Below are 12486 nucleotides of genomic sequence, written 5' to 3' on the forward strand. Positions count from 1 at the left end.
CGTGAGTGGTGGAATCATACGCCTACTGACAATATTCAAATAGTAAATATTCAGCAACTTTCAATTGATGCAAATGCACATTCTCTAAAAAAATGGGTTCAAGTGAAAAATTGGGAAAGACCAAACTTCCCCTTAACAGACAAAAAAAAATCTCAGAGTGGATTTCTATGAATTAGCACACTATAATTATTTCTGGCAATGTGACATATATGCATCTAAAAAATTATGTCTCTCAATGTGGATTCATCATTAGAACAGTAATCCATCTTAATGTATTAACTGTAGATTATTTCAAATACATTAATTTCAATCCATTGATCTGGAATATTTAGAGTTTGTAATACTATAGATATATATAGCATACTTAACCGTTAACTATTGACTGAATTTAACTGGAAATGACAATAGAGTGGTAGGCCCAATCAGTCCCTATCGAAGCCTTTAAAAGATTCAAAAGATAATGCAAAAATACTATACCCGGAACTTAAAAATTACTAACAGCTTTGACGACTTTAGTATATGCATGATCCAGAATCGGAAACGTATGTATGAATTTTCTCTAGCAAAGTTCGAAAGGTGTTACTGGTTATTGTTCCACCTAGCCTTTACAGTGAAAGGAACAGATCAAAGCCAAAGAGATGAGGCCGAATCACCGTGCATCTTTGGAGTTGCGTGACAAATACAATATTATACTAATGATGGTGACTTCTATCTAGCTAAAGAATTGATGAACAAGCGCTTAGACAACCAACTAATTCACCTGTTTTATCCTCAGACATGTACGAGAGAGTTTGAAAACGATAATTCATCATCTGATTAAAAAACATCAAGTTTTTGTTTGAGGAAATTACAGGTACCTAGGCTGGTAACTTAGCTCCTCTTTTGTACAGGAAACACACATGAATATATTCATGCATCCCATATATTGGTAGACTGGTAAAACATTTATATATAGGATTATTATATCAGGGTTACTTCAGATAATATGCTTGATTTTTCAGATTTTGTAATAATGTTGTCAACATTACATGCAGTAGCAAAGCAAAGGTCAATTAGTACAGTGCCCTTTGATATTCTAGATCTACCTTAGGTCAAATGTATCATCATGAACTATTGCTTCATGTTCCCAGAGAATTATCAATGTTTTGAAATAAACCACCAGTAGTAAACGACAGAATCAACAGTCAATTGGACAGAAAAGAATGCATAAGCACGCTACAAGCTAGGGGAATCATATGGGTTAAGTTGCATAGCACAATTATATAAGGTTCAACAAATTGAAGACATATTCTGCATCACCCGTAGAATAGGGTGCATTCATAATGTATATGATGTTTTGGCCAAAATTGTCAAAAGAATACAACGATTGTATTAAGTCATTCCAAGTAAATCTGGAAGTGAACTCAAGGATAACCGCACTTATTTAAAAGGAACACTGGAAAAATCTGCAATCATTTGGAAATTAGTATTATTTTCAGTGACTTTGAGAAGAACGGGACAATGCTATTTAATTATGTACAGTATATATAATGCCATCATATGTGTCAAATCAGATTAGCACCTTCATGAATATGTTACCCCACAGCTCCCACATATGCATAAAGGGACATTACAGAGAACAAAATTTGAAACCTTCAAAGTGCACTAGCGTTGATGAAGACAAACAAAAATCTACAAGAAAACGTTCACGCTAGTGCACTGTTATTTTGTTACAAAAGGCGCAAATCTAAATATGGCACAGGTAGAAAAAAACATGGTCGCATATGGTAGAATATGCATCGTCTCCGAGCTTCCAAAGTCCTACTAGCTAGATCAAGCATATAACGCAATTTGGCTTCAGTGAAGATTAAAATCACAACATCATTAATATTATCGTATATTCGAATGGATTAACCATAAAACTATCTGATACCAAATATGCATACAATTTGAAGGTTGGTAATAAATCATTTGATTGAGTCTCCACGAGTGCCCAATACACATAAATGAGCATGACTGACCAATAATAGTAGCATAAGTTCCTCGTTGTTCATTGTTTGATAAACCATGAATGTGCTTATCAAGAAATGTACATATTGAAGATAAAAGGTGGAAATATCGTTCCTTGGATCGCAATGTGGATTTATTATTACTCTATGCGCTGACAGTTCACCCAATGCAAACTGTATTTAATTTGCTATCTAGGAAAATATAACTGCTTGAAATGACAATTAAATTAAATTAAGATGCATGGCAAAATAATTTGCTTGAGATGACAATTGAATTATGATGTGATAGGATATGATGGAATTGGATGGGATCGGACAGAACCATGTTCGCAATAACTAAACTGGGAAACATTGGAAACTCTCTAATCATCAGGAGTGTCAGGACTGCTACAAGCACATAACTAGCATTCTCGTCCAATCATCTTGCCATTTGATTCTTCCCGAGACACAGATATCTGACTCTGGCAGCCTTCTTCGAGCATATGATGACTGGAAGAAATCTCTCTCCTCTCCTCTCCTTTCCTCTCTCCTCTCTCCTCGATCTCCTCTCTCTCTCTCTCTCTAACGAACATAACACAGCAATCATTCACACCAAATTTCCAACTAATCAGCAGTAGCTACTAGGTAGGAAACTAGGGCTCAGCTTTTGAAGAGAAAAGCTAAAGCAAAGGTGTCACACCTTATGGAATAGACACAGCCACACAGGAGTAGATCAGAAATTAGATGGCACTGTGTATTCTTCCGCAAATATGCAAGTAAAGCAACCTTAACTAGCCGTACTCGATCAAAGTATATTTGCAAGATATATACCACCAGGGGACAGCATCATCACCACCACTGAACCAGATGAACCAGAGCAGTATGAATCAAGATTGCCATTCTCCCAAGGCACCAGATTACCTAACTGTCGATCATGTGAGATTTTAAATTTTTAATCATGAACACTGCTCCCTAGCTAGTCCAAAGCTTTATACTTCCAGTAACCTGATGGCCTAGCTACTACAGTAGTAGTATGATCCTAAAGAAACCGCGATGAACACCAGCGCTGCTCATCAGTTTATGCATCATTGAGAATGAGAGAGAAGAGATGAAGGAGAGGAAAATCTACAGACAATTTAGAGATGATGATGGTACTTCTAGTAAGTAAATAAGAAAAATATCAAGACATGGATTGGAAGGCGAGGAATGATGAAGCAAGCTGAGAGCCGTCAATGGAGCGAGGTGGCCGTTTGATCACCTCGGATGGCCGTGGAAGAACGGCGCGCCGCCGTAGGGGCCGGGCGTCGGGTACGGGTCCATGACCACAGCCGATGACGAGACGGGCCCCGCGACGCTGCCTTCGCCCGCCGCGGCCGTGCTCGGGGAGGACCCCTCGGCGGCGTGTCGGTATCCGCCGCCGCCCGCCGCGACCGACGGGTCCGGGCCGACGTCGTGCAGGATGCCCTTGAAGACGTGTCCGGCGATGCTGACGCTTGTCTGGTACGCCACCTCGGCGTCGGCCTCGTCGACCGGGCCCAGCCGCACGCAGCGGAACACCGCCTCCGAGCTCACCTCCCTCGGGAACCTCTCGCCCACCATCGCCATCTGCTGCTGCTGCTCTCCTGATCAATCATCATCACACATGAACATGATTCTCAATAGATGATTAGTGATAAGCAAGTAGCTAGCCGTGAGCTCGTGAATTGCTTGGCTACTAGTGGAGTAGTGGAGGAGTGCAATTTAATTTCGCAGTGTACCGGAGGAAGTGGTGGTGGCGGTGGTGGAAGAAGGCTGGGTGTCGCGCGGTCGCTTGGACGGCTCGGCGCCGCCGCCGCTTGTGGTGAGCTGCTGCTGGCGTTCGCGGCGCTTGGCGGCGGGCACCCAGGTGGACTTGACGTGGGTGGGGCAGTCGAAGCCCCGGCTCTTGCAGCAGGTGCGGCAGCGCATGTGGGCGCAGTCCTTTTTGGCCTGGTTGCCGCAGTCCTGGCAGCTGATGGTCCCCGCGCCGGCGCCGGAGGCGGAGCCCCTCCCGCCACGCGAGGAGCCGGCGGCGGGGTCATCGGCAAATCGGATGATGTTGGGCGCGTAGAAGTGGTGGTGCTCCTGCGCCGGGTGGTGCGGCCATAGCTGGAACCCGCCGCCCCGTGGCGCCGCAGCGGCCGTCGTGTAGAGGTAGGCGGCCGCGGCGGCTGCCGCGGCAGTCGCAGAATCGGAGCCGGAGGAGGAAGGGTTGACGTGGGGGTGGTGGTGGTCGCCGCGGCCGTCGTGGTGGTGTCCTCCTCCTCCTCCGCCGCCGCCTAGAGGGAAGCCCGCCATGCGGCCAGATCCATAGGCCCGCGCGGGCAGCGGCTAGCGGCGGATCGCGCGCCGGATCGCCCGTGCCCGGCTGCTACTGGCGGTGGTGGGCCGCGCTCCGCCGCCGACGAGCCGGCGTGGTCATCCGCCGCATGGGGGTGGCGCGCGCGAATTGTGAGCGCTATCGCTCGCGCGCGCGCGGCCTGCGGCCCAGCAGGAGGTGCGTGCGGCGAGCTGTATCGATCTAGGAGGGAGGGTGAGCGAGCGGGGTAGCTAGGGTGCGGCGTAGTGGGGGTTCCCTAGAATTTTGGCGTGTCCGCGCGTGAGGAGGGAGACGGGGAGGGGAGGGGAGGGGGAGGGAGGCCAGGGCCAGCAGCTGAGAGGAGCTGAGGTGAGCGAGCGCTGCGGTCGCTTTAATTTTTGTGTGGTGAGGCGAGTGATGGAGGCGACAGGGGAGGGCCTGCCACGCCGCCAACGATCCTGCACGCTCCCAAAACGACCCCATTTAATACTCTCTCCCTCTCTCTCTGCGTGCGTACTCTACGACGTCGTACTCGTATTTCCTCACGAGTGTACGAACTACTCCCTCTCGTCGCCGTCACATGGGAAAGAAGAAAACCCCACGAGCTACAGAGGCTGTGAAATGCGGCGACCGTTCAACCACGCGCCACCGTCGGATGAGATTCTCGCCGGCGACTTTCTTCCTCGTGGTCTGCCGCCGGCGATGGGCGTCGTCGCCGGCGGCAAGATGCATGTTCTGTATGTGTGCTACCACACACAAAATGAACCACTCGATCAAGATCGTCTTTGGAGGTGGACATCTGATAAGGAAATATATGTTGGCCGCTAGCGAGCTCGTCTTTCCGGCCGGCCGGCGGGTCTTTTCAAAGCCTTTCCAGAGGCGATCGAAGAATTCCCTAACGGTCTGGCCACTATTATTAAACCTGACGCCGCGTGATGGAACGAGCGCGCATGCCCGCCGGCGGCGGCACTGTTCCGCCGCCGTCTCTATCTCCTCGTGGCGCTGGGCCGATCTGCCGCCCGCCCATCACCGCCGGCCAGATCATGCTCGTGCTCTGCCCGCCGCGCGCCGCGACCGCCCGTGCATATAAAAGAAAGAAAAGAAAAAGGAATCGCAGGGCAGGAGGACTCCGCTTTTCGGTGGCCATGACCATGACTCCATGACCAGGCAGGCAGCTGAGGCTGAGCTGAGCAAGGCAAGTTTTTTTTTTTTTTTGCGAAAAAAGGCAAGTTGGATTAAAGAATCCGGCCGGACGGGACAGGGCGGGCGATCTAGCGGAGATCTGCGTGACGTCGTACGTGACAGGGCCCCCTTGATTTCCTCCCCCGGTTGCCTGCGGCCGGAAGCAGGAAGTCGCCCCGCCCCGGTTTGTAGGGCGAGCGCCACTATTGGACTCGCCGTTGACCCCCCGAGCTCTCCCAGTACAGCACTAACTCCATTTCTGATGAGAGATTAATGGAATTGATGATCCTCTAAAGAAGAGACATTTCTCGAGCCCTGCTTGCTGTTAGTGGCGCAACGGTTTAGAGGGACCGAATTAAAAAAAATCATTTCTTTTCTCCGATCCTTTGGTAGGTTGTGAATTTTGGTGGTTTTGACTTTTAACAGGGAAGAGTAGTAGGGGGGGTCAAAAATAAAAGGGAATAATCATGCCATGGCAGAGTATTTTACTTGTGCCACGAGCTGACATGCTCCCTGAGATCAAACACAGATCGCACCGCGTGGTGTAGTACCTCGGTTACTGATGGTCTTCCCTAATCTCTTTTTTACAATGCATGTGTACGCTGCTCCGATTGTTTTTTAATCCATCTCTCAATGGCGCCCCCAAAGTGAGTGAATTCTGGGAGAGAGATGCATGAGCATGATGCAGCTAGCGCTAACCAACAAGCGCGCACAGGGTAGATTCTTCCACTGCGTGCCGCCGAACAAAAACTGTTGCTTGCTTTTTGGCTGCGAGTTTCATACTAGTACTTGGGTTTTTTCCCCCAAACAGTGGAATGCAACAGTGGTACGGGCAGCAATGTCTCCTCCGCAAACAGACAAAAGTAGTTGCGCTTGCGGGGTAGATTCAGAGGCTGAGAATTCCACTCGTGGTCTTTTACAACAGTGATATACTGCAGCAACCCGGGTACCCCAATGATTAGTTACGTTCTACTCACTCGTTCCAAAAAATGTAACATAGGTCGTTTTATCTTTTCTTGATATGTAGATATTACTTACTGTCATCTTCTTCAATAGCTACATTCTCATCTCTAGGGGGTGGCATTGGTACTGGTAGAGGATGCTTCTTGTGAGCCTTATTGGGGTTCAGATTGAATGATTGCAGGCATGCTGCCACATATTGATCCCCAGCAGTCTCAACTTCTTTCCTTTGTTCTTCATCGAGCTTGTTCCAGGGTAATCTCAATGGGAGTGAACTCCTTGGGGGCCTTGGGATCACCTTGATTATCACCAAGTTCGCCGGTCATCTGGTTGAAGTTGAGGCAACGATGAGCACTAACGATGTTTGTTGATTGTTGGTCCCACCGGGCATGCCAAGAGCGTGTTGACGTAAAATCTGGATTTCAAGCTTTTGCATTGAACAACACGGAGGACTTGGGAGATCTGCTTAACTCTGGTGCAAGCACAAAATCGGCTCGCGAGTGGTGCCAGGCGTGCCAGTCAATTTGACCTAAAAATTGACAAGATAAACATTAAATTTATGAGCCGATCGGCGGCGAAGCCTCTCGGACTCATGGGTAGGCGTTCTTGAAATAAACACCACAATAGATAAATATTTAATGTAAGATGTGGTGTAAATAAATGAAATATTAATGCCATCAGCTATATCAGCCGACGGGCTAAGATAAATCATTGTAACACAACAGCCATAAAAAGGAGCTCTGATTAACCACGCGCTTATCAGATAAGCTAACAGATCTAGCCAATGTCTTGATAAGTGTATTGAACCCATACAAGATAACACGAATGAGAGGGCGTTGGCATCAATCTACTAACTTAAAAGATTAAAACGTAGCAATAAGGACCATCCGATGCTGACTATACGCAAGACAGATACATTAACAGATCTTAATTAATGTCTTGATAAGTGTATTGAACTTAGACAAGGCAACACGAATGAGAGCATTAACCTTGACCTGAAAACGTAAAAGACTAGAGCACAATTACCAAAGACCTCTTGCCTACTGCTTACAAAGTAACAAAGTCTACTCAATGTCTTGACCGTGTAGTTAAACTTAGACAAGGTAACACGGTGAGAGGGTATCAACTTCGACCCATTAATCTGAACAGACAGACTCGCGGCAGCAAGGCCTCGCATGCACCCCTATCGGCTCAATGATGTCATCATGCTTCTGTGAGATACGGATAAGACCTGACCGAAGCATCCGATCTCAATGGTAGCACGCTGATATCAGAGGCCTGACGGTTAGCAATACGAGAGGCAGGGGTAAAGATCTATCGGACCTAGCATATATAAAGTAGTGAAAGCATGCAGAGTCTATCAGCCGATACGATCCGATAACTGTGAACGTTTAAACAAAGCAAGGGAGCCGATGAAGACAACCTAACTAGATCTAAGCCATTCGATAACTTGAGCAACGTCGAAAACAAGCAGAATATTGGTCAAAGTCTAGAAAGTTCTACTTGCTATCTAAGATAACTCGATAACTAGCCACACAACAATATCAGAATATGAGACTTAACTCAGAAAGTTCTGATAGAGGTCGTAATGACCGGGTGACGATACTTACAAGCTCGTCCGAGATCGAAGCCGATGCAGCCTTGCGCGCTAGAAGGAACTCGTCAAATCCTACTCCTACTCCTATGGTTTTGACAGCGTGGTGCTGGAAGGTCATATTGATTGATTGATTGGCTGACTGATTATTATTATTATTATTATTATTATTATTATTATTATTATTATTATTATTATTATTATTATACAAGGCTTATGGATTTATATTTATACCCTGGAGCAAGCTAAAATCCTAATTTATTACGACATGACTATTACAGCTATTCCTAAAAACTATTAAAGATAAATCTCCACGCTTTCCCTTATTTAGTAGAGTTGATTATGTTTCGGACTGGGCCCGCCTGGTCTTCCATCAGTTCTCGTAATCGTGGTCAACAACGGTAAGTCTTGGTCAACGCGGCTTCATCAGCGGCCCTTTTCTCTCCTTCATCAGTTGTCAGAACCTTATCCACAGCGGATGACTCTGGTAAAAAAATGGTGTCAACACCATCTATGTATCCCCCTGTCCTCTACTACCCACAGCCAATGGTTTCTTGCCCACCATCATCCCCTCTCTAGCCCTATCACCTCCAAAGGCCACCCTTTCTTAACCCTAGTATCATAGAATCTTCTTGGAACCCAAACCGTTGCCACTAACCATAGTTACTCAACGATCCTCTACTCCAAGCTTATGTTCACATGGTCGATTCAGAATACCGATGCCAAAGTGCTTCTTACAAAGCACAATGCAAGGAAACCAAACATCAATGGAAAAGAAGAAATGGAAAAAAAACAAATAAATCAGATGTTCAACAGTTGAAGCATGCAAATCTTGTATTTGTCTTTCCCTTCAAAAAAATCAAGCTTTTCATTTTGTATCTTTCAGAAGCAATAATGTAACAATCATCATACATGTGGACGAACTAATACTGTATTGGGAAACAAAGCGGATAGTTATTTTTCTCGTGCGATGAACCTCCTAGTACATGAAAAAGAAAATAGATCGGAATACTTTTACATGAATTAATATTTCATGCTTCAAAACATGGATCACAAAACCTTTCTATCAAATTAGGGTGTGAATGAATACTCTAGATCAACGGTATACGTGCAACTTAAAATCAAAGGGTGTCTAAACAAAAATTGATGACCGAGTTGCACTAGCATTGCCTTCATATATATGGTGGATGACAATTTATTATTCTTGGAAAGCATGTTCTTTACAATTTTCAATATCCCGTGAAATGTCTTATCGAACACACCATTTTTTACCTTCCATTGCAGCCACTAGTAGAGAATTGACCTTCCATACATGAGCTTTTATCTCGGTTGACTTTGGACCCGGGACTAAAGGCACTTTAGTCCTGGGTCAAAAATCCACCACTGATGGCCACCGATGCGGGGCTCTTTAGTCCCGATTGGTAATACCAACCGAGACTAAAGAGCTCCCTTAGTCCCGGTTGTAATAGCCAGTGGGACAAGGGGGCTTTATATCCAGGTTGAAAACACCAACCGAGGCTAAAGGCCCCCCTAAGTCCCAGTTGGAATTACCAACCGGGACTAACTCCAACCGGAACTAAAGGCCCCCCACTCTCTCTCTTTCCACCTTATCTCCTCCTCTCCCCTCCCTTATCTTATCTCCTCTTCTGAACCGAGCAGCGCGCGGGGGGCACGAGCGGGCAGCCGGCTAGCACGGGCTCGGCGCGGAGCAGGCCCGTGGAGCGAACAATTTTTTTATTTTTTTAACTTTTTAGTTCTAGGATTAAAGGACCCCCTTTTGTCTCAAAAATTTAGTCCCGATTGCATTTTCGGGATCTTTGGCCCTATCCAACCGGGACTAAAGGTGGATTTTCCACTAGTGAGCATTTCTAGTGTGATACCAGTTTTTTATGCCCCTGCTTGCAATCTAGGTACAATAATTTTTTACGATCATCTATCATGCGCTGCAACTTTTCTGATTTCTTCTCAGTTTCACAGTCTTTCTATGCATCCCGTAGCGCCTAACCAAGATCATCAATAGGGTCATCTTCTGCAAACTCTTCTTCATCAGTTTTGCCCATTGTAGTATCTGCAAAAGCTTGGCCTGCAGCCCAGTCCGGAATGTTGTTATCATTCTCATCTTTTTCGCCATCTTCCATTATAACCACTCTTTTGCGTGCTTGGTCCAAACTAAATAGTTAGGCATGAAACCGTATCTAAACAAGTGGCTGTGAAGAGTCCCCCAGGAAGAGTATTCCTTCTTGTTACTGTATTGGAAGTATGGACAACATATGAATTTCTTCTCTGGCTTGTTGACTTTGACCACTTCGAGAAAATAATGCAAACCATCAACAAACTCCTTGGTCCGTCTGTCCACGTTATACATACATTGCAGGTCCATCTGCATCGTATTACATGAAAAGTGGACATAGATCTTCGTATTAGATAAAGAACTTGATCAATATTGATAATTTATACCAATCAACCTTCATAAAGATAAAAAGAATTCACATGAAAATTACACCAATCAACCTTCATATCATTCACTTCATATCATTCACTAGGTCGACAAAAAGAAAAATGCTAGAATTCTAGAATAAGACAATAAATATATATACATTAAACATTATAGATGCTCCATAGTGGACTTCGCGTAGTCAATAATCCTAAAATAATGGTGCAACATAGTAGAATGTTCGCCCTCCAAGCCGTCTCTGCATATGACTCAATCTTCTCCGAAGTCTATGGAGAGTGACCTGCGCTCCTCCAGTACCAGAAAATAATGGTACAACAGAAGATCTTTGAGTCCACATACTCAGGCTTAATATCATAAAGGAATCTTGAAATAATTGTCCAAATATCTTTTGGAGCAAGTGCCAAATTTTCATAATAGAAGTATGGTGGCACACTATAGCCTGTCCAGGCAAAAGATCCGTTCACTAAACATGGCCTATTTTGGCAAGCCAAAACCAACCAAAAGCCGATGGGTCAACGTCAGTGAACAGATCTATGCCTGAACATGCTATTGGGCTACCATACTTCTATTATGAGAATGTTGCTCCAAAAGATGTTTGGAAAACTATTTCAAGATTCTTTTATGATATTCAGCCCGAGTTTGTGGACGCGAAGTCTTCTGTTCTACCATTATTTTTGGATTCTTGACTCCGTGAAGTCCACTATGGAGCGTTTGTAGTCTTTAGTGTATCTTTGTTGTCTTGTTCCACACTTTTAGCATTAAGTTGACCGGTGTAATTTTCATGTAACTCTAATTTAACATGCAAACTATCTAAAATTTTTTTAGTAATGACCAAATTATATTTCTTACACCTACAATTTATTTATCTCAATTTTATTGCAATGACTAAATATTAAAAACATATTTTCTCTATTTTTTCCCATACCTAATATTGATCAAGATATTATCTAATACGAATCATATATAACAAGCAAGCTACCCATCAAATTCTAGCTCAAAAACATGTATAAATAAAAAATCCTCTCCATTCTCCCTCATTCTAAAAAACTCATTTTTCTCTATCTCTAAAGCATGATATCAATAAATGAAGGGAGGATGAAGTAGCTAATCTTTACAACACTTTAGATGAGTGAAATCCCTACAAAAATGAGGAAAAAAAATCGGGCAACACCTCTCTAAGCTTGCTTGCTCGCCATGGAGAAGGAGCCTGATGCTCTTAGTTTGAGTGGCTCGGGCTCGGGAAGGAAGAAGCTGAATTTTATAGGCGAGGCGTTTAGTCCCGGTTAGTAACACCAACCGGGATTAAAAGTCATCCATTTAGTCCCGGTTGGAATTACTATAGATTTAGTCTTGGTTGGTAATTCCAACTAGAACTAAATGGATGGCCTTTAGTCCCGGTTGGTGTTTTCAACCGGGACTAAATGCCCCCACCAGATTCCCTTGTCCCCACTAACCGTTACAACCGGGATTAAAGGAGGCTCTTTAGTCCTGATTGATATTACCAACCGGGACTAAAGCTCCTGTCGTCGGTGGCTGTCCGTGGTGGCTGTTTGACCCGGGACTAAAGCTCCTTTAGTCCCGGGTCCAAAAACAACTGAGACATATTACGCTGGATGGAAGGTCGTGTCCCTACAGGTGATATATGTGCCGCACACAGGCTGAAATTAAACGCACGAACATGCAGTTACACAGAGTACTTACATATGCACTGCAGGGAGCTTTATTGTCTTGGGTGGGAGCCATGCATGTCCTATGAACATTCATTTCCACACGTCAGAGAACTCGTACAACTCCAGCTCCGATCCCAGTTGGAGGAGGCCCCCAGCAGGGCAGTGTCCTTACACGCACACATAAGACAATATAAACGTTGCCCACAGTGCAAAGCGTAAGCAAACTGTGCACAGTACAAATTTCAGAGGGTAGAAACAAAAGAAGGTGAAATTGCAGGCAGGCAGGTCAAGCTCTCCATGAATTCCAAACCGAGCTACCATGTTTGTTTTGACAGGTTACT

General features: G+C 45.0%; 1 protein-coding gene across 1 annotated transcript; it reads right to left on the bottom strand.

The window, feature by feature from the left end:
- Nucleotides 1-2850: 2850 nt before the first annotated feature.
- On the bottom strand, nt 2851-4780 carry LOC117859960 (protein SHORT INTERNODES 1). Its single transcript, XM_034743165.2, has 2 exons — nt 3725-4780; nt 2851-3589 (listed from the first exon to the last, which is right to left on the bottom strand). The coding sequence occupies exons 1-2, from the start codon at nt 4281-4283 to the stop codon at nt 3222-3224; spliced, it is 927 nt and encodes a 308-aa protein (XP_034599056.1). The 5' UTR covers nt 4284-4780; the 3' UTR covers nt 2851-3221.
- Nucleotides 4781-12486: the final 7706 nt, after the last annotated feature.

Source organism: Setaria viridis, chromosome 6 (assembly GCF_005286985.2).
Source record: "Setaria viridis chromosome 6, Setaria_viridis_v4.0, whole genome shotgun sequence".
NCBI classification, from domain to species: Eukaryota; Viridiplantae; Streptophyta; class Magnoliopsida; order Poales; family Poaceae; genus Setaria; species Setaria viridis.

Excerpts from the sequence above, each read along its gene's own strand:
- LOC117859960 (XM_034743165.2), bottom strand. The coding sequence starts at position 4,283 with ATGGCGGGCTTCCCTCTAGGCGGCGGCGGAGGAGGAGGAGGACACCAC. Across the intron at positions 3,590-3,724 it reads CGCCACCACCACTTCCTCCG|GAGAGCAGCAGCAGCAGATG; the intron begins GTACACTGCGAA and ends ATGATTGATCAG.